This window comes from Anolis sagrei, chromosome 2 (genome assembly GCF_037176765.1).
Source record: "Anolis sagrei isolate rAnoSag1 chromosome 2, rAnoSag1.mat, whole genome shotgun sequence".
In the NCBI taxonomy this organism is placed as follows: Eukaryota; Metazoa; Chordata; class Lepidosauria; order Squamata; family Dactyloidae; genus Anolis; species Anolis sagrei.
The window spans coordinates 190,501,605-190,523,401 of record NC_090022.1 but is presented as its reverse complement, the minus strand read 5'-3'; the positions used below and the strand labels follow the sequence as shown (position 1 = coordinate 190,523,401).

Here is a 21,797-nt window from a genome sequence, read left to right as displayed (position 1 = left end):
TGATTAAGCTGAATTTGTCTACCTTGGACAATGACAGTTTTGCCATGCTGTGCCTGAAGGTGGCAGCAAGCTGAAGCACTTAAGTTTTAAGTTGGTACCTCAGTGTGTTGTTGTGGTTTGAGCAGGCATCCGCAAACTGCAGCCCCCAGCCGTTTGGGCCTCCAACTCCCAGAAGCCCTACCGATCTTGTTCAATTGTCAAGAATTCCAGCGGTTGAAGGCCCAAACAACCGGAGGACCACAGTTTGAGGATGCCTGCTTTTGAGCATTTGATTATGATTATGATTTTGACTGGGGTGTGTGTGTTTTCCTCTGCCTTGCATTGCTTTCTATTGATTCCATGCTCAGCTATGGAAACCCACTCTCAACCCAGAAAGTCCCATAATAGGATACCTCAATAATTGCAATGTCAGAAATGGCTCAAAGGCAAATAGAGCTGGCATCCTGCTAGTGACAGATCCAAGCTTCAGTCAATTTAATGCTTGTACCCATCTTCTTTTGTTCTCTTCCTCTCTCCATAACAACAACCAAAGCTTTTCCCTTCCCATGAGACCCATCATTTAGCTGCCCCCTCCCTCCGCCCCCATCCATTGGGTGGCTGAAATGGATTGGAAAAGCACCTGGTTATAATTTCAATCTTATACCCACCATCTTAGTGTAAATATTCACATGGTGATTTATGCAACGTTGAGCCATGGACTGTCAGACTTACTGAAACCCCCCTGAAGCCACTCCACGCGGCTGTTTCATGCTTCATTTCAAACAGGCAAGTGGGCTCAGAGGAGTGCCTGGCTACGTCTTCAAAGCCAGATGCAAAATGAGCACAGCAGCACTGAGACCCTTGGAGGACTTGGCAGATCTCAATGCTGATGTCGTCATTTTGTGTCTGGCTCAGGGGGGTGAGGACAGATGCTTCTCCAAGCCTGACTGCTTGCAGCGAAGCACCGAATGATTGTGCAGGATGGCTTCAGGGGCTTTTCAGTCAGTTAGGAGGGCAGCTTTGGGTGGTGCGGAGGGAGAGAAGCAATACCTTGCAGTTCTCAAAAAAGGACATCTGCAAGTGTAAAGGAACCATACATGAATGAATGTCTCTAGGCCTTATTTCCATAGCCAGATGAAGAACAATGACATCATCTGCCAAAACCTCGCAAAATTCTGACAGATCTCATCAGATACATTGGACTATTGATTCCCCCAATTTTCATCAGCCAGTGAAGGTGCATCAAGTTGGGTCAGGAGAAGGCAAACAGTGAGACATGGGGTGCATTTACATTGTAGAATGAGTGAAGTTTGAAATCACATTAACTGCTGTGGCTCGTGCTATGGAATAATCAGAGTTGTAGTTTGACAACATTTTTAGTCTTCTCTGCCAAAGAGTGATGGTGCCTTACTAAAGTATTGTGGGCACTGAATTTTGCCCTGTAAACCGCCTTGAGTCGCTTGTTGGGCTGAGAAATGTGGTATACAAATACAGTAAATAAAAAAAATAAAAATAAAACTACAGCACTCAGGATTCCATAGCATTGAGCCATGCCTATAAAAGTGGTATAAAACTGCATTCATTCTTCAGTGTAGATGCACCCCTGGAAAAGGTGAGAGCGGTAGTAGTATAGTTCTGCCTGTCAAACTTTAATGCTGCAGTCCTTGAGTCGGGATCTCTTCCCAAGAGTGTTACATGTAGGGAGTGAAATCAGTGTGGGATGAAGGATACCTTCTCCTGTCTGCAGCCTCATACAGAGCCCATTGAAGTGAGCAGATCTTTTCAGTAACAGTCAAAGAAATGTGTTGTTGAAGGCTTTCATGGCCAGAATCCCTGGGTTGCTGTGAGTTTTTCCAGGCTGTATGTCCATGTTCCATAAGCATTTTCTCCTGGTGTTTCACATACCTCACAACCTCTGAGGATGCCCTACCATACAGGCAGGCGAAATGTCAGAAAAAAATGCTTATGGAACATGGTTATACAGACTGGAAAACTCACAGCAACCCAGTTAAAAGAAATATCAGAAGAAAAATTTAAAATGTACAGGGGAAAGGGTGAGGGTTTACACATTAACATTAAGGGAGGGAAACAAACAAACCAAGAAATGATGAAACATCCTGCCCTCAGAAAGCCAGGATGCCAAATTAATGGCATGTTTGGAACATCAAGAAGTGGAATCTGTGGAGGGAGGAATTCTGACCAAGCAGTTTTGGCCTCTGAACAAAATCAATACCAGAGATGCCAAACACAAAATGGCTAATGAGTCCAAATCCTGCCTCGGAGCAGGACTACCCATCAGTAGATCATCTGTCTAACCTAGATTACTCTGGGCTCTTCCAGCAGGCAACTAGAATGTAGGAAACAGCAAAACAATGAAGCTGAATTCTCTGGGGGGGAAATACTAGAAGTAGGGACGTTTTTTAATTCTGAAGTCTTAAGCATTTTTGTTGAAAAGTAAATCCCATTGGGTTCGGTGGGATTACAAACTAATGAGTGAGTTCAGGATTGCAATCTAAAAATATTCCTTCATGTGGCAGCTCTAAAATGTTGTTGTTTGACAGAACTGTTTCCTAAAAGCTAAAATGTAAATCACATCTTTTTTTCTATGTTATACTAGTAGAACTTCGCTTAAATGAAAATTTGGAAATGTTCCAAAACATGATACTGTCCAAAAAGTTGACTAAGGGCCCTCCCACACAGCCATATAATACAGAATATCAAGGCAGAAAATCCCACAATATCTGCTTTGAACTGGAATATATGGCAGTGTGGACTCAGACATCCTAGTTCAAACCAGAGATTGTGGGATTTCCTGCCTTGATATTCTGGGGGCCCTTCCACACAGCCCTTTATCCCAGAACATCAAGGCAGAAAATCCCACATTTTCTGAGTGTGGACTCAGATAACCGAATTCAAAGCAGATATTGTGGGATTTCCTGCCTTGATATTCTGGGATATAGGGCTGTGTGGAAGGACCTTGGGTTATATGACTGTGTGGAAGGGCCCTGAGGTAGGACACCTTTGCTTTCTGATAGTTCAATGTATCCAAACGTTGCTAAATGCACAAAATTATTAAAAATAGAATGTATAAAATTACCATCAGAAATGTACGGAACACACATGAATTTTTGGTTTAGACTTGGGGCCCATCTCTAATGCCACTTTTATACTGCCATATAATCCAGATTATCAAAGCAGATAATCCACTTTATCTCTTTTGAACTAGATTATCTGAGTCTACACTGCCATATAATCCAGTTCAAAACAGCTAATCTGGATTTTATATGCAGTGTAGAAGGGATCAAAGGTAGCTCATTATGAACATATTCCAAATCCAAAAAATCTTAAATCCAAATAACTCCTTGTCTCAAGTATTTTGGATAAGAAACACTCAACCTACAAATATGTATATATACAGAAATATTAAAATGTGAGAGCCAGTACAGCACAGTGGTCTTCTGCCAGCTATTTCAATTCAGATTTCTTCGACTGGTACCTCCCACCATCAATGACCATTACTGGCTCGTGCTGATTGGACATGAAGTCCAAAACCTATGGCAGATATTAGGTTAGAGATTTGGACAAAGGACGGTGCAAGAAAATATTTAGCCTTCCAGATGTATTTGATTTCAGGTCCCAGACATTTTATCTAGTGTGGCTTATCATATTGGATGTAATATACTAGATTCTTAGAAAAATGGATAACAGCCTTGAAGGTGAATTCCAAGCATGGCATTTGTTTGTCAAGGGAGATTTCAAGGCAGCCCACCTGGGATTTGAAGTAGGTCTCCTGCGGTGTAGAGAGAACGTCAGCTGATGCAATGTCAAGGTGCAGCAGGATCTGGCGGAAAGACGGACGGTTCCGAGGTTTGCTATTCCTGATGAAGGGAAAAGAAACAAAAGATTTTGGGGTGAATGTAATGCATTTGGAACAGGCCTCCGGCTGAGCATTTAGGGCCAGAAAGCATAGTTGACCCACCACATTTGCAGGTTTAATTTTTGTGGATTTGATTATATATGGGTTAATTAATATGTTCTTTCTAGGATTTTCTACATCTGTCAATTCAATTCTAGGGTCAACTTTCACCAGAGTTCGAACTTGAGGTGGATGTTGACCATAGAGACACACTGGAGAACCTAGAGACTCCTAGGGCACTTCCAGGCAGGCCCTACATCACAGGATCTGATTCTGTTTCTGTTTATCCCAGATTATCTGACAGTGGGGACTCACATATCCCAGTTTAATGTAGAAAACCTGGGATCAGGTCCTGGGATATAGGGCCTGTCTGGAAGGGCCCCTTGAGATATGTTCTCCTAGGTAAAAAAAAAAGTGTTTTTTAATTATTTTTTTACAGTTTTTCATTTTCATGGGAGTTTTGCATTCCTAATTTCTGTGAAAGTGGAGGGCCTGCTGCAGAACAAAATAGATGGCATTTTCAGGTGTATGGAGGAAACCATTATTAACTGAATACTGGTGCAAATGTATTCCTGAGTCGCCTGATGGCTGAGAAGAGCATATACAAGTGAAGTAAATAAATAAATAAATAAATCGACGTATTTGATACTTGAAGGTGTTGGTGCCACACACTTCAGCTATTGTTTCTTTCCATTCCATTTAGCCATTTTTGTCCCGCAGTTTTGCTGTAACTAATGGAAAAGAGGCAAAGGTTGCGGTCATCTTTGAACTCTTTTTCCTACAAGTGAAACAAGCACTTTTGCATGGCACAGACAAGCAGTGGGATATATTTATATCTTAAATGGAGATGAAAATATTACTCTGATTTCTGGAGCGAATCCCTTTTTTCCTCTTACCAGATATACATGTAGCATCATTCCCTTTGCATGGAGAGCGATATCCTTCTCTAGTAGCACTTGTGTGGAAGCCTTTCATACAAGTGGGATGGCACAATGGCAAATAGAACAAAATGTGTTGTGGTCTAACAAATGCATTCTGTCTAAGGAGCTACGCACAGAAACACTACACACAGAAAGATGTTGTGTTTAGAATAGTCAATAATGAGGTGAGAGGGAATTGAAATGTAAAAAGCCCAGAAAGTGTTAACTAACTTATTAGCTTCAGGCGTAATAAATAGGTTTGTCATCAAAATGTCTCAAGATTTATTTGCTGGCATTTAGCCACTGTGATGGGCAGCAGGTTAAACCACTGAACTTGCTGACTGAAATGTCAGCAGTTCGAATCCAGGGAGTGGGGTGAGCCCCCACTGTTAGCCCCAGCTTCTGCCAACCTAGTAGTTTGAAAACATGCAAATGTGAGTAGATCAATATGTACCACTCCAGCGGGAAGGTAACGGTGCTCCATGCAGTCATGCTGGCCACATGACCTTGGAGGCATAAACGGACAACACTGGCTTAGAAATGGAGATGAGCAACATCCCCCAGTGTCGGACATGACTAGACTTAATGTCAAAAGGAAACCTTTACCTTTTTAACCACTTTGAAAACTATTAACACTAACAAACATTTGCAAACAAACACTAAGTTAGGCCCAGACATTAATATATCCAATGTGTTTGTTACTGTGTGCTTTGAAGTTGCTCCCAACTTTCAGCAACTGCAAGATGAACCTATCACAGGGTTTTCCTGATAAGATTTGTTCAGAAAGGATATATTTTTACCTCTCTCTGAACCTGAGAGGGCAGAATTTGCCCAATGGGTTTCTATGACTGAGCAGGAATTCAAACCCTGATTTCCCAGTTCAACATTCAAACCATGCCGGCTCTCAACAGGACACAAATTTTAAATGAGTCATGGCATTGGAAATCCCAATGTGGTGCAGTGATTTGAGTATTGGACTAGGAGCCTGGGAGACCAGTGTTTTAATATCTGCTCAGCCACAAAACTCTATTATTTGATCTTGGACAAATTACACTCTCTCAGCTTCAAAGGTGGGCAATGCAAAATTCCTATATGTTCAACATGTGGGGAAGGAAGAGTATTGTGAACACAACACACCTTATAGTCAGAGGGAGGTTTTCCCAAAGAGGAACTGCAATCACAAAAGGAAGTTGTTTTGCTCTGACTAGATCTAGATCCAACCTTGGATCCAATTTCTCCCAATTATTCAGTTTGATCCCAGCCATAAACATTTTATCTCCAGAGCACTGTTTCTCAGAGGTTTTGGGCTGGATTTCCCAGATATCCCAGCCAGTTTACCAGCTCTTAGGTACTGTGGGAGCTGAAGTCTAGAACATCTGGAGTTTGAAAAACACTGCTCTAGAGTATCATCACATGCAAGTGTCTTTTGGCAGCTTGCTTATGATCTGGGAAAATATTTGGCCCAACCAGTGAGCAGGCTGGGAGGATCACATCCACTCTATGTTAGAGAATCATGGAGTTGAAAGACACCACAAGAACCACCCAGTCCAATTCCCTGCCATGAAAGAAAACACACAATCAAAGCTCCCCACTCCCAATAGATGGCCACCTAGTCTTTGTTTAACAACCTTCAGAGAGGTTCTCACCAGGTGTCCAGAGAAAAGTAATGTAGCTCTAGACTTACCAGCACTGTCTTAGCAAGATCTTGAAACCATCAGGACAGCTGGTTGGTACAGGCAGGTGGAGGCTGTTACTACCCACACCCCAGATTATGGCTGAGGAATCCACATCCTTGTAAGGGATCTCTCCTGTTAGCAACTCCCAGAGAACAACACCAAAGGACCTGATATGAGGAAAGAAGGAATGAAAATCAAGTCAGGAGAAGGGGGGAAAGTTGGACACGAACTACCACCTTGATCCTACTGCCCCTTCTGTATTCTTTTCCAGATATTTCCCATTTTTTTCTTCAATTGTGGTTCACTTTCAATCTTCCATATACACTTGTCTTGCCTTCTTTCTCAGCATGATGATGGCAGGCATAGTCTGGCACATCTGGCGGATACCAGATTGGGCAAGGCTGTTCAGTTCAACAAAGACACTCCTTGAATATGTACATTTGCCATAGGAATCATAGTCTGCTACCTCTGATAAACAGTCTGACATCACATTAGGAATGTGTGGAGGGGGGATGGGAGCTGTAATCAAACATATCTATACGGTACAATGTTGGTCGCTCTGTGTGTGTGTGCATGTGGAGTAGGGATAGAAAGAGTATTATAAATAGTCAAAACATGTTTTTGAGTGTTGAAAACCCATAACAAATCCTGGACTGAAAAAAATCTTGGACTCCAAATATTTTTTGGAGATTGATACTTTCTAGTATGTGATTGCTTAGAACAGAAAGGTGAGGTTGATTGGAGTTGCAGCTCCCAGGATTGTGCACATATAGTACAGGGGCAAGCTCATCCCTTGCCCCTGTGCTATATCTGCTGATCTCCCTTGGCTTGGTCTCCCTGTACCTCCATCTTCCCAGCTCACCAGATGTCAACCTTCTCAGAAACAGGTTCATTCCTAATGACTTCTGGCGCCATCCAGGCCACTGTGCCGGCAAAGGACATCTTGGTGCTCTTGTCACTGAGCTCTTTGGAGGTACCGAAGTCAGAGATCTTCACCACATCATCATAAGTAATCAGCATGCTGTGGAAAGGAAAGAAATGATGAGAAATGTGAAATGGAATACATTATAAACAAGATAGGTTGCATAGGTTTGTTCTTAATGGAACAATGGCTTCAGACTAGGACACGGAACAATTGCTTCAAACTACAAGAAAGGAGATTCCATATGAACATGAGGAAGAACTTCCTGACTGTGAGAGCTGTTCAGCAGTGGAACTCTCTGCCTCGGAGTGTGGTGGAGGCTCCTTCTTTGGAGGCTGGATGGCCATCTTGCCGGGGTGCTTTGAATGCAATATTCCTGCTTCTTGGTAGGGGGTTGGACTGGATGGCCCATGATGGTCTCTTCCAACTCTATGATTCTACAATTAAGCTGAATTTGTATGTGTAATAAAACTTCAGTGGAAATATTTTTTCCCGTGGTAACCATTAATTTCCTTTCCTGTGAGTAGATTTCTCTCACTTCCTGTGTTCTCACCCCCGTTCTTAACTCTGAGTCATTTGTAAGTCAGGGACTGGTTGTAATATGCTTTGTTAATTGCAATAGTGTGAGAAGTCAAGGGAGGCAATTGGAAAGAGAAGCAATGCTCTCAATGGTCAGGAGGGGGAGCACAACTTCATCTCTAATTGAAGAGCAGAAGCTGGCAGGGACAAGTATAGAATATCCTACTGAAGAAGTAATATGGAAAAATGGATTATTTCTCAGCCATGGAATACAGTGTTTCCCCTGCAAATGTATTAAATGCATTTCCTCTTAAAGGATATGAAGGCATTTGGAAATACCTTCTCTGGTGAAGTTGATGAAAAGGGAAACACCTACTCAGCTCTCTGGCCATTGACCTGTGCAAGGTTCCATTTTATCCCCCATGCTTTTCAACATCTACATGAAACCACTGGGTGGATGAAGTTATCTGGAGTTATGGAGTTTGGTGCCATCTCTGCGCAGATGACACTCAGATCTATTAATCCTTTCCACCAAAATCCAAGGAAGCTCCCAGGATCCTAAACCAGTGTCTGGTAGCTGTGGTGGACTGGATGAGGGCTAACAAGCTGAAGCTTAATCCAGACAAGACAGAGGTCCTCCTGGTCAGTCGTGAGGCCGATCAGGGTATAGGGTGGCAACCTGTGCTTGCCAGAGTTAAACTCATCCTGGGCTTGCCAAGGTTACACTCACCAAGAGCACTGGCTCTTGATGCTCAGGTGTTGATGGTGACTGGGAAAGCCTTTGCACAATTAAAGCTTGTGCGCCTGCTGGGACCGTACCTCAAGAAGCCTGACTTGGCCATGCTGGTCCACGGCTTGGTTACATCCAGATTGGATTACTGCAACTCACTCTACATGGGGTTGCCTTTGAAAACAGCCCGGAAACTACTATTGGTACAAAGGTCGGCAGCCAGGCTTCTAACCGGAGCTAATGATAGGGAGCACACGACACCCCTATTAAAGCAGCTCCACTGGCTGCCAATAAGTTTTCAGTCCCAATTCAAGGTGCAGGTTATGACCTTCAAAGCCCTAAACGGTTCAGGCCCTGCCTATTTTTGTAACTGCATTTTCCCCTATGTACTGTCATGGGCCTTAAGATCTGCTGGGGAGGCCCTCCTCTCACTTCTGCCACCATCACAAGCACAGTTGGTGGTGACAAAGGAAAGGGCCTTCTCAGTGGTGGCCCCCCAGCTCTGGAACTTCCTCCCCAGAGAGATTAGGCAACCCTCCCCCACTGTCCTCCTTCCAAAAGGACCTGACATCCTGGCTATTCCCTAGGCACTTCATCCCCTTCCCCAGCCCTATGATAGTCTGTTGCACTACCGCTTGCCCCATATTTTTAATGTTGGCCATGCTCATTTTCTAATTCTGGACGTTGGTATTTTGAACCCATTTGATGGTGCTATAGTGAAATTGTTTTGTTTTTTTACATTTTTTGTGTATGTTTTAGCAGTTTTTTATGTTTTATTATGTTTATTTTCGAAGGTTTGTTTATTCCTCTGTCTCTCTATGAGTTCTTCCTTACAATTAGTTCTGTTCCCTTATCTCACTCAGAGTTTTCAAATAATTTTATATCATGCAGCCAGCTCTCTGTCATTATGTTTGGTTTCCGTTTTCTGTATATATTATTTTATATGTTTTTATGTTTTATACTTTAACGTTATGTTATTTTACTGCAATTTGTATTTTTATATTGTAATTTGTTGTTCGGGCTTGGCCCCATGTAAGCCGCTCCAAGTCCCCGTTGGGGAGATGGTGGCGAGGTATAAATAAAGATGATGATGATGATTTGTCTGTATGGTTTTTCTTTCCGGCAATTGAATGTTTTGCCTTATATGTTGGAAACCGCTCTGAGTCCCTTTGGGGATATAGGATGGTATACAAATAAAGTTATTATTATTATTATTATTATTATTATTATTATTATTATTTATTAGGCGGAACATCTCGGGGATGCCAAGCTTTCCTTTCTGAAACCACTCTTACCAAAGTTTTGTTGCTTGTCTCAATAGGAAGAAGCAGAAATGCATTCAGTTGCTAGCCAGCCTAGGCAATCTAGGCAGCCCTGTGCCCATCCATCTCTTACGTTGCTTTCTCACTGAAAAGTCAAGAGGCCAATTTCTGGTCTGTCCCTTTATCTCTTCCTCCCTCCTTCTCTTCCAGGAGAAGTATCACCATTCATCTCCAATCAAATTATGAAAGTTATTTTTTTAAACCAACATAATAGTTTGCAAATGATTGGCTGTGATTCTAAATTATAGTCTAAAATTGTAATTTTATGAATTTATATGTATATTGTGGAAATGCAATGCAACTCTGTTAGTGAACTGCAAAGAGGCTCATACAGGCACTGACAAGAATGCATTGGTTGTTTCCAGTATGCACCGGGCATTCCTAATTTCTAATGTATACTAGGCACTTGAATTGTTCATCAGGGACTTCTGTTGACATTCATTGCACATTGGAGTGTGGCACACTGGCTGCCAATGTGCAATGGATGGCTCCATGTGTAATATCTCAGCAACCCTCAAGGTGAAAGTGGGTACTGCAAAACCACTCATTTCTATTTCATATACGTTCATGTAAACCTGTAATTTGTTGTTGTTGTTCATTCGTTCAGTCGTCTCCGACTCTTCGTGACCTCATGGACCAGCCTACGCCAGAGCTCCCTGTCGGCCGTCACCACCCCCAACTCCTTCAAGGTCAGTCCAGTCACTTCAAGGATGCCAAACATCCATCTTGCCCTTGGTCGGCCCCTCTTCCTTTTGCCTTCCACTTTCCCCAGCATAATTGTCTTCTCTAGGCTTTCCTGTCTCCTCATGATGTAGCCAAAGTACTTCAACTTTGTCTCTAGTATCTTTCCCTCCAGTGAGCAGTCGGGCTTTATTTCCTGGAGGATGGACTGGTTGGATCTTCTCGCAGTCCAAGGCACTCTCAGCACTTTCCTCCAGCACCACAGCTCAAAAGCATCGATCTTCCTTCGCTCAGCCTTCCCTAAGGTCCAGCTCTCACATCCGTAGGTTACTACAGGGAATACCATGGCTTTGACTAGGCGGATCTTTGTTGCCAGTCTGATGTCTCTACTCTTCACTATTTTATCGAGACTGGACATTGCTCTCCTCCCAAGAAGTAAGCGTCTTCTGATTTCCTGGCCACAGTCTGCATCTGCAGTAATCTTTGCACCTAGAAATACAAAGTCTGTCACGGCCTCCACGGTTTCTCCCTCTATTTTCCAGTTGTCAATCATTCTTGTTGCCATAATCTTGGTTTTTTTGACGTTTAGCTGCAACCCGGCTTTTGCGCTTTCTTCTTTCACCTTGATTAGAAGGCTCCTCAGCTCCTCCTCGCTTTCGGCCATCAGAGTGGTGTCATCTGCATATCTGAGGTTGTTAATGTTTCTTCCAGCAATTTTCACCCCAGCTTTGCATTCATCAAGCCCCGCACATCGCATGATGTGTTCTGCATACAAGTTAAAAAGGTTGGGTGAGAGTATGCAGCCTTGCCGTACGCCTTTCCCAATCTTGAACCAGTCTGTTGTTCCGTGGTCAGTTCTGACTGTTGCTACTTGGTCCTTGTACAGATTCCTCAGGAGAGAGACAAGGTGGCTTGGGATGCCCATCCTACGAAGAACTTGCCACAATTTATTATGATCCACACAGTCAAAGGCTTTAGAGTAGTCAATGAAGCAGAAGTAGATGTTTTTCTGAAACTCCCTGCCTTTCTCCATTATCCAGCGGATATTGGCAATCTGGTCTCTCGTTCCTCTGCCTTTTCTAAACCCAGCTTGAACATCTGGCAACTCTCGCTCCATGTATTGCTGGAGTCTTCCTTGCAGGATCTTGAGCATTACCTTACTGGCATGAGAAATAAGGGCCACTGTACGGAAGTTTGAGCAGTCTTTCGCATTTCCCTTTTTTGGTATGGGGATATAAGTTGATTTTTTCCAGTCTGATGGCCATTCTTGTATTTTCCATATTTGCTGGCAAATGGCGTGCATCACCTTGACACCATCATCTTTTAAGATTTTAAACAGTTCAGCTGGGATCCCATCATCTCCTGCTGCCTTGTTGTTAGCAATGCTTCTTAAGGCCCATTCAACCTCACTCCTCAGGATGTCTGGTTCTAATTCATTCACCACACCGTCAAAGCTATCCTCGATATTGTTATCCTTCCTATACAGATCTTCTGTATAGTCTCGCCACCTTCTCTTGATCTCTTCAGCTTCTGTTAGGTCCCTGCCATCTTTGTTTCTTATCATACCAATTTTTGCCTGAAATTTACCTCCAATGTTTCTAATTTTCTGGAAGAGGTCCCTTGTTCGTCCTATTCTGTTGTCTTCTTCCACTTCCATGCATTGCTTATTTAAAAATAGTTCCTTATCTCTTCTGGCTAACCTCTGGAATTGCGCATTTAACTGGGCATATCTCCCCTTTTCACTGTTTCCTTTTGCTTTCCTCCTTTCTTGGGCTACTTCCAGTGTCTCAGCAGACAACCATTTTGCCTTCTTGGTTTTCTTTTCCTTTGGAACGTACTTTGTTGCCGCCTCCTGAACAATGTCACGGACTTCTGTCCATAGTTCTTCTGGGACTCTGTTTACTAAATCTAGTCCTTCAAATCTGTTCTTCACTTCCACTGTATATTCGCTAGGAATGTTAGTGAGATCATATCTAACTGGTCTGTGTATTTTCCCTGATCTCTTTAGTTTTATTCTAAATTGGGCAATAAGAAGTTCGTGATCTGAGCTACAGTCAGCCCCAGGTCTTGTTTTCACCGACTGGATGGATGTCCGCCACCTTTGGCTGCAAAGGATGTAGTCAATCTGATTTCGGTGCTGACCATCTGGTGAGGTCCATGTATAAAGCCGTCTTTTAGGTTGTTGGAAGAGAGTATTTGTTATACACAGCGGGTTTTCCTGGCAGAATTCTATCAGCCTGCGTCCCGCTTCATTTTGTTCTCCCAGACCATGCTTGCCTGTGATCCCAGTTGTCATTTGACTTCCCACCTTGGCATTCCAGTCTCCTGTAATGAAAATAATGTCTCTTTTTGGTGTATTATCCAGTAGGTCCTGCAGATCCTCATAGAACTGATCTACTTCTGCTTCTTCAGCAGCTGTGGTTGGGGCGTATATTTGGATCACTGTGATGTTGAAAGGCTTTCCTTGCACTCGAATTGAGATCATTCTGTCATTTTTTGGGTTGTATCCAAGCACTGCTTTAGCGAATTTCTTATTAATTATGAAGGCTACTCTATTTCTTCGATGTTCCTCTTGTCCACAGTAGTAGATCTGGTGGTCATCTGATGTCCCATTCCAGTCCATTTCAGTTCGCTGACCCCCAGAATGTCTATCTTTAGTCTTGACATCTCACCAATAACAACATCCAATTTGCCCTGGCTCATAGATCTTACATTCCAGGTTCCTATGGTGTGTTGATCTTTAGAGCATCGGATTCGTCGTTCGCCTCCAGTACCGTCGGCCGCTAGCCTTCCTTTCGGCTTTGAGCTAGCTGCGTCATCACATCTGGGGCTAGTTGAACTTATCCTCTGCTCCTCCCCAGTAGCATTTTGGCCATCTTCCGACCTGGGAGTCTCATCTTCCAATGGCATACCGACATATCTCTGGTTGTACTGGTCCATTTAGTTTTCTTGGCAAGGATACTGGAGTGGTTTGCCATTGCCTTCCCCAGGGATCACGCTTGGTCTGACCTCTCTGCCACAACCGTCCCGTCTTGGGTGGCCCTTCACGGTTTCGCTCATGACATCATTGAGGTGCTCAAGCTCCAGCGCCCCGACAAGGCGGTGATCCTTTGCTGGATCCTTTGCTGGAGGGATCCTTTGCTGGAGGGATCCTTTGCTGCAGTAATTTGTTACTGTTGTTTATTACCGTATTTAAAACGAAGTAGTACTCATTAGCTTTCAGGATTTAATGAAACAGCCCTTAAAACATTTGAAACTAAAGGACCTTCCAGACAGGTACTTATCCTAGGATCTGATCCCAGGTTTTCTGCTTTAAACTGTATTATATGAGTCTGCACTGCCAGATAATCTGGGATAACCAGATGATTTGATGTTTTTATCATCCTTGTGGGAGGCTTCTCTCATGTCCCCGCATGAGGAGCTGGAGCTGATAGAGGGAGCTCATCCACCTTTCCCCGGATTTGAACCTGCAACCTGTCAGTCTTAAGTCCTGCCGGCACAGGGGTTTTAAAATGGTAATGCACCCACAATACATTACAAACATAGGGCGGAGACTGGCAATTGACTAAAGTTATCGACCACATATGCAGACTGAGTGGGACATGATTTTATCTTGACGAACTGGCTTTTATGTATGTTAGTCTATATGTATTTTAATTTATTGTTGATGTACAATGTTTTAGATTGTATTGTTAGCATTGAACCTTCCTGTTAGCCGGTCTGGGTCCCTCTACGGAGGTAGAGAGGATCGGGATACAAAAGTTTTAAATAATAATAATAATAATAATAATAATAATAATAATACATAGACAACCCGCCACAATACAATTACCCCTCAACTCACCCCCAGTGTGACCCTCCACCTTGGATTCTGACACTGATCTACGCACAGTTTATGCATAGTTTTATTTAATCCTCTGTGCTTCTAAATTAATAAATTCCTCTTGTTTTTATTCCTTAAATTACCTGATGGGAGAATTTAATCCCATCCATATTGATCAAATTACAGGGTTCCTATGCCCCTAACCCCCCAAGAGTAGAGGTGTAGATTAACAGATTACCATCGAATGTATGAAATTCACCGCAAATACAAATAGCAGTAATAGCAAAGATCATGCTCTAAAACTGCATCCACAGCAGCATTGGCAGTGGGGGAGGAAATGGCAAGCATTGCATTGCTTGACCTACATAATTTATGCAGACTACAAATGTGGGTTTTTTTAGGCTCAGGAACTGGGTTACTTTAATGAGGAATATGGATGCCACACACACGCACACTGCCCTCATAATTATGACTTTGGGGAACTTTACATGTTGGGAAATCGCTTAGCCCATGACCATTCCATCCTTGACTTCCTGATTCCCTTTGTCCAACTGTCTTCAGCGTCCTTCACACACACAGAGACACAGAGATCCCTTGGGAATTGACTTCTTACTTGGGTGACTTGAGGTCACGGTGGATGATCTTATGGAGGTGCAGGTAATTCATGCCGCCGGCAATGCCCATAGACCAGTCGACCAACAGGGAGGGTGTGACCTTGCGCCCGGCTCGCAACACCTCATACAGCTGGCCCTGGGCACAGAACTCCATGATGATGCAGTAGCAGGGAGCCTGGGTACAAACACCCCTAAGAAAAGGGAGAAAACACAAGGCATATTGAGGCAATGGTTGGGATCCATGTGTGGGAGAACTATGTGGGTCTGTTAAGGTAAGGGGAAATGGCAGAAGATGACCATCCAAAGGCAATCACTTGTAATGTGCCTTGTGGAACAATGCTGTCATATTGCTGTTAAGAAGCCACTTCTCAGTCTCCTCTTAAGGCAGTCTGGGCTGCTTTTCCAGTTGCCCTTTTTGGCAAGCAAGCAAAGACCTGTTGAAGGCTTTCATGGCTGGAATCACTGGAGTTTTGGTAGTTTTTTCAGTCTATATGGCCATGTTCTAGAAGCATTCTCTCCTGATGTTTCACCTGCATCTATGGCAAGCATCCTCAGAGAATGTGAGGCCCACAACCTCTGAGGATGCTTGCCATAGATGCAGGCGAAACGTCAGGAGAGAATGTTTCTAGAACAGTGGTTCTCAACCTTCCTAATGCTGCGACCTCTTAATTCATTTCCTCATGTTGTGGTGATCCCCAACTGTAACATTATTTTTGTTGCTAGCTCAAAACTGTTATCAATCGTAATGTAAATATCTGATGTGCCAGATGTATTTTCATTCACTGGACCAAACACCCAATATGCCCAAATTTGAATACTGGTGGGGTTGGCGCGGTGGGGGGGGGGAGGGCTTAATTTAGTCATTTAGGAGTTGTAGTTGCTGGGATTTATAGTTAACCTAGAATCAAAGAGCATTCTGTACTCCACCAGCGATGGAATTGAAGCAAACTTGGCACACAGCACTCCTGTGACCAACAGAAAATACTGGAAAGGTTTGGTGGCCATTGACCTTGAGTTTGGGAGTTGTAGTTCACCTATTTCCAAAGAGCACTGTAGGCTCACACAATGATGGATCTGGACCAAACTTGGCACAGATACTCAATATGCCCAAATGTGAACACCAGTGGAGTTTGGGGGGGGGGGGGGGGAGACCTTGGCATTTGGGAGTTGTAATTGCTGGGATTTATAGTTCTCCTACAATCAAAGAGCATTCTGAACCCTACAAATTGGACCAAACTTCCCACACAGAACCCCCATGACCCAACAGAAAATACTGTGATTTCTGATGGCCTTGGGCGACCCCTCTAACATCACCTCATGACCCCTCTACCCCCAGGTGGAGAAATGTTGTTCTTGAACATGGCCATATAGCCCAAAAAAACCTACAACAACCCAAGCAAAGACCTTTTTGTTAAGCAGGGTCTGTTGGCAATTGACTGGCTTCCAAAAAAGGGGGACCCAGAAGGATTGCAGGGTGGTGTGCTTGTATGTGGTTTGTAGCTCCTGCGGGTATTTTGTTATTATTGTTATTGCATGATATTTTCAGGATCTTGGTGGCAGCTCAAGAGTATCCCACACAACTCAAGTGGCCACAAGGCTATCCTATGAGGAGTCCTGCCGTGCTCCATACTCACTTGAAGGTAATGATGTTGGGATGTTTCAGCTTCCGCAGATGCTTGATGTCTGTCTCCTTGAGGTCTCGCACCTTCTTGACAGCCACCTCCTCCCCATGGAAGCGTCCCAGGAAGACAGCCCCCTGCGCCCCACTGCCCACCCACTGCAAGTCCATAATCTCTTCAAAGGGTACTTCCCACGGGTCTGTATTGAGAGGGGAAAAAGTGGTAGCTCACAGTTAATCAGTGAAAGGTTATTGATCCGTACTTCTTCTCTGATTAGGCAATCAGGGCTCTTCTACACAGCCCTATAACCCATAATATCAAGGCAGAAAATCCCACAATATCTGCTTTGAATTGGTTTATCTGAGTCCACACAGCCATATATCCCAGTTCAAATAATAATAATAATAATAATAATAATAATAATAATAATAATAATAGAAGATAATGTGGGATTTTATTCAGCTGTGTGGGAAGGGCCTCAACCCCTTTGTTTTGTTTTTCTTCTTCTCCTGAAGTCTCATGTTGTACACCACATTCATTCAAATGAATGCCTTTTCACTGAACACTCGGCATCGTTCCTTCATGACTGGACCTCTGTCCAAGGCTCCTTCTGCACTGCCATATAATCCAGATTATCAAAGCAGAAAATCCACATTCTCTGCTATGAACTGGATTATATGAGTCTACACTGCCATAGAATCCAGTTCAAAGCAGATAATCTGGATTTTATGGCAGTGTAGAAGGGGCCTAAGGTGCATATAAAACATACTTGAATTTGGAGATGCAACTTGATTTGTATCTCTGAGACATGTTACTATGTAAGTATACGCAAATACAGGAATTCCAAAGTCTGAAAAAAATCCCAAACCCAACATACCTCTTGTCCTAAATTTTTAGGATATAAAATACTCAACCTGTATTCTAAAATGACTATGGATTGACCTTTGTTTTAAATTGTGTCAGAAGCGACTTGAGAAATTGCAAGTGGCTTCTGGTCTCAGTCTTAATTTTTCTTCTCCACATCTTAGCACATTCTTTAAATAATTCCTAACTGGTTCCCACATCTTCTTATTTATTGTAACCTTTTCAATTTAATCTATATTATTCCATTTGCAATTTGTAATTTTCACATTTAACATATTAACTATATAGTTATACCAATTAATCAGTGTCCATTTGCTCCTGACATGGATTGACCCTTATCACAGAGCAATGGAAAAGTTACTTTTTAGACTACAACTCCCAGAATACTTCAATGAATTTTACTGCACTCTTCCACAGCAAATTACACATAAAGTTACAAGTCATAAAGTCATACTATGTGGAGTACGGCAGTTAAGGCATGTATACATCCTGCTATAACTGCCACTAGGGACCCTTCCACACAGCCATATAACTCAGAATATCAAGGCAGAAAATCCCACAATATCTGCTTTGAACTGAGTTATCTGAGTCCACACTGCCATATAATCCAGTTTAATGTGGATTTTATACAGCTGTATGAAAAGGGAGAGTCTAATTGTTGGCATCTGAATCAACTTCTCTCTCTGCGTATTTTATTTAGCAGTGTGGAAGGGGCCACGTTTGTAAAAAGCTAAAGGGAGCATGTGCTGAGTTGTGACAGTCTTGCTTTTCCGATCACATCAAAAGAATGGTCTTTAAAAAAAAAAAAGAACGATGGAAGTGTGGCTCTAAAAGCATCCTGTTTTCATTTTCTCCCACCCCCAAGTTGGGCTTTCCTCAGTCTGAGTAAAGACAGAACCATGGGGAAAATAACAGCATGGCATTCGACAAAGGCACATGTCAAATCAATAGTACAATGGTCCAATGAATGTCACTCAAGTATTTTCTTTCTCCCTGCTGTCTAAGCAAGTCGTAAGCTGAGTGGAGTAACTTTGACGGAATGAGTAATCATTAAACTGATATTTTTAATATCCGAGCATCCAGAGACAGTATTTGGAAATGGGGAAAATAGCAACGCTCCTTTAAGGAGAAATGCAAGACTAAGGGCACTTCCACACAGCCATATACTGTATATACTCGAGTATAAGCCTAGTTTTTCAGCCCCTTTTTTAGGCTGAAAAAGTCCTCCTTGGCTTATACTCGAGTCAAGGTTATTTATTATTTTACTCTATTATTGTTATTATTATTATTATTATTATTATTTTCTTTTCATTTATTATTTTATTCTATTTATTATTATTACATTTATCATTTTACTCTATTATTATACATTTATTATTTTACTGTATAATTGTTGTCATTGCTACATTCATTATTTTACTCTTTTTATTTTATTTATTTATTTATTTATTTATTTATTTATTTATTTACAGTTTTTATATTCCACCCTTCTCACCCTGCAGGGGACTCAGGGTGGATTACAGTGTACACATATATGGCAAATATTCAATGCCAATTTTTGACATACAAACATATACAGACATACACGGAGGCTATTTAACTTTTCTGGCCGCCGGGGAGCTGTCGTTTTAATCGTCCATCTGCGACGCTGATGAAGCACTTCCACATTCCCGCATGCTTCCCCGCTGGAATGCTTTGCTGGAGTCTTCTTTATGGCCTCATAAATCAGTTAATTTAGCCTCCTCACACTTTAAGGTGGTACCTTATTTTCCTACTTGACAGATGCAACTGTCTTTCGGGTTGCAAAGGTCAACAGCAGGCTACACACAATTGGTTGGAAACCCACTCCAATCCGGGCTGGCTTCAAACTCATGACCTTTTGGTCAGAGTGATCTTAATGCAACTGACACTCAGCCAGCTGCGTCACAATCCACAATTATTACATTTATTATTTTCCTCTCTTTATTATTATTGGAAGGATACATAAGCACATTTACATTGAAGAAGGTAAATAATCATTTAATCAGAGTTGGACAGTCTTATCTTAAGTTACCATTTTTGTAAATATTCAAAAATATATAACCTACTGATTCCTCAATTAATGTAATTTAATTGGAATCTATTTTTTATTTTGCAGTGTACCAGTAGCTGCTGCATTTCCCACCCTAGGCTTATATTCAAGTCAATCTGTTTTCTCAGTTTTTTGTGGTAAAATTAGGTGCCTTGGCTTATATTCGGGTTGGCTTATACTCGAGTATATACAGTAACCCAGAATATCAAGGCAGATAATCCACAATATCTTCTTTGAACTGGGTTATCTGAGTCCACACTGCCATATAATCCAGTTTATACAGCTGTGTGAAAGGGGCCTTAAGTAGTGGGCATTGAAAGTCTAATTGTTGGCATTTGGATCAACTTCTCTTTCTTTTGAAAGCTCACCGAAGGTAGCAGTAATAATCTCTTACTACTTGGATGTGTCATTGGAGCAAGGAGCCCTCTTTCCCCAAACATATCAAGATTGCATCAAAGGTTACATACCCTATTAAAACAGAAACTGGTACAGCTCATTTTTGGGCACAGATGATCCCTGAGAATCGGTAGTTACCATGTTTTTGTGGGCAGGAGTGGAGTAGAAAAGATCACAGAGCAAACTAATGAACATGACAAATAGCATTTGCACTAATAAGGTTCTTCCCGTCCTTTGGAGTTACAAGTAGGCCTTTAGCCTGACAACATCAGTGAAGCTGCATTGTTCTGAAGCAGAGAAGAGCTTGGGAATGCTACTGTTACGACTATAATTCCTATATTTCCTTCAAGGCCATGCTGGAAATTGTATTTTTTTAAGAAAAAGGAACATGGTTATTAGTCATGTACCTTTAATGATTATATAGAAAAGGGAACTTTAACAGGTATTCATTATTTTAGAGCTAGATACCAAGATAATCTCCGGTGGCGCAGCAGATTAAACTGCTGGGCTGTTGAACTTGCTGACTGAAAGGTTGGTGATTCAAATCCGGGGAACAGGGTGAGCTCCAGCTGCTAGCCCCAGATTCTGCCAACCTAGCAGTTCGAAAACATGCAAATGTGAGTAGATCAATTGGTACTGCTCTGATGGGAAGGTATCAGCACTCCATGCAGTCATGTCGACCACATGATCTTGGAGGTGTCTATGGACAACGCTGGCTCTTTGGCTTAGAAATGGAGATGAGCACCAACCCCCAGAGTGGGACAGGACTAGATGTCAAGGGGAAACCTTTACTACAGATAGATAACAAGAAACATCTTGTACACAATCACTAAAGAAAACAGATTCAAGGGAAGTTGAAATTATGTGGTATCCTTTTAATGGGGATGGAGACCATTCCCCTTTTGGGCCACACGATAACGAGGGACAAAGGGTGATAAAAGTCGGATAATAAAAAATTCAACTCCATTAGCAGCAGAAAAATAAATTCTCCTGAGATCCGGGCAGGTCCAGCCTGTGTGAAGCTGACTGCTCCTTTCTTAGGCAGAGAATACTCAATATCTTAGGAACTGTACTGTCATATCTGGAAAAACATTGAGGTGTTGTATAGTTTTTTTTTATCATGTCAGAAGCTACTTGAGAAACTGCAAGTCACTTCTGGTGTGAGAGAATTGGCCATCTGCAGAGATGTTGCCCAAGGGACGCCTGTGGGAGGCTTTTTTTATGTCCCTGCATGGGAAGCTGGAGCTGATAGACAGGAACTCACTCTGTCCCGTGGATTCAAATCGCTGACCTTCAGGTCAGCAGTTCAGCTGGCACAAGGGTTTAACCCTTCGCACCACCATGGCTCCATGTTCTATAGATAATGCTCCCTTTGTTGGAGGTAAAAACCTCAAGGAATTAAGAGATATAACAGTATAGGGACTCCAAAAATAGAAACCTCTTTTATTTGAAGTTCAATTTGCAAGTTTTATTTTTATAGTACCTCAAAAGGCTAGTGAAGACACTATATTTGAATTTTTTCTGTTCCTGGTTTGAAAGTGTTACTTCCTGTTTAATTGTGCCATAATTTACTTTGAAAGTAGTTGTTCTACTCCAGAAACGTCATTTTTGTGGTTGCCACAAACTATGTTGAATTGGTTGAGACTTGATGAGAGATTCATTGAAAAACTACAGCAAAACGTGCTGCACGATGTACCACATGAAAAAAGTTTTTTGCAGTTTAATAAACTTTTTTCATGTTTTTA

At 42.3% G+C, this 21,797-nt stretch overlaps 1 protein-coding gene across 3 annotated transcripts in view; it reads right to left on the bottom strand.

Annotated features, from left to right (window-relative positions):
* Positions 1-21,797, bottom strand: part of MAP3K12 (mitogen-activated protein kinase kinase kinase 12) — a 164,494-nt gene that overhangs the window by 22,870 nt on the left and 119,827 nt on the right. For all 3 annotated transcript variants that reach the window (XM_060762871.2, XM_060762870.2, XM_060762872.2), the window contains exons 3-7: positions 16,737-16,920; positions 15,102-15,293; positions 7,354-7,512; positions 6,500-6,658; positions 3,749-3,857 (exon numbers count right to left, since the gene is read on the bottom strand). In XM_060762871.2, coding sequence (XP_060618854.2) covers positions 3,749-3,857; positions 6,500-6,658; positions 7,354-7,512; positions 15,102-15,293; positions 16,737-16,920 — 803 coding nt within the window. The remainder of the gene's footprint in view (positions 1-3,748; positions 3,858-6,499; positions 6,659-7,353; positions 7,513-15,101; positions 15,294-16,736; positions 16,921-21,797) is intronic.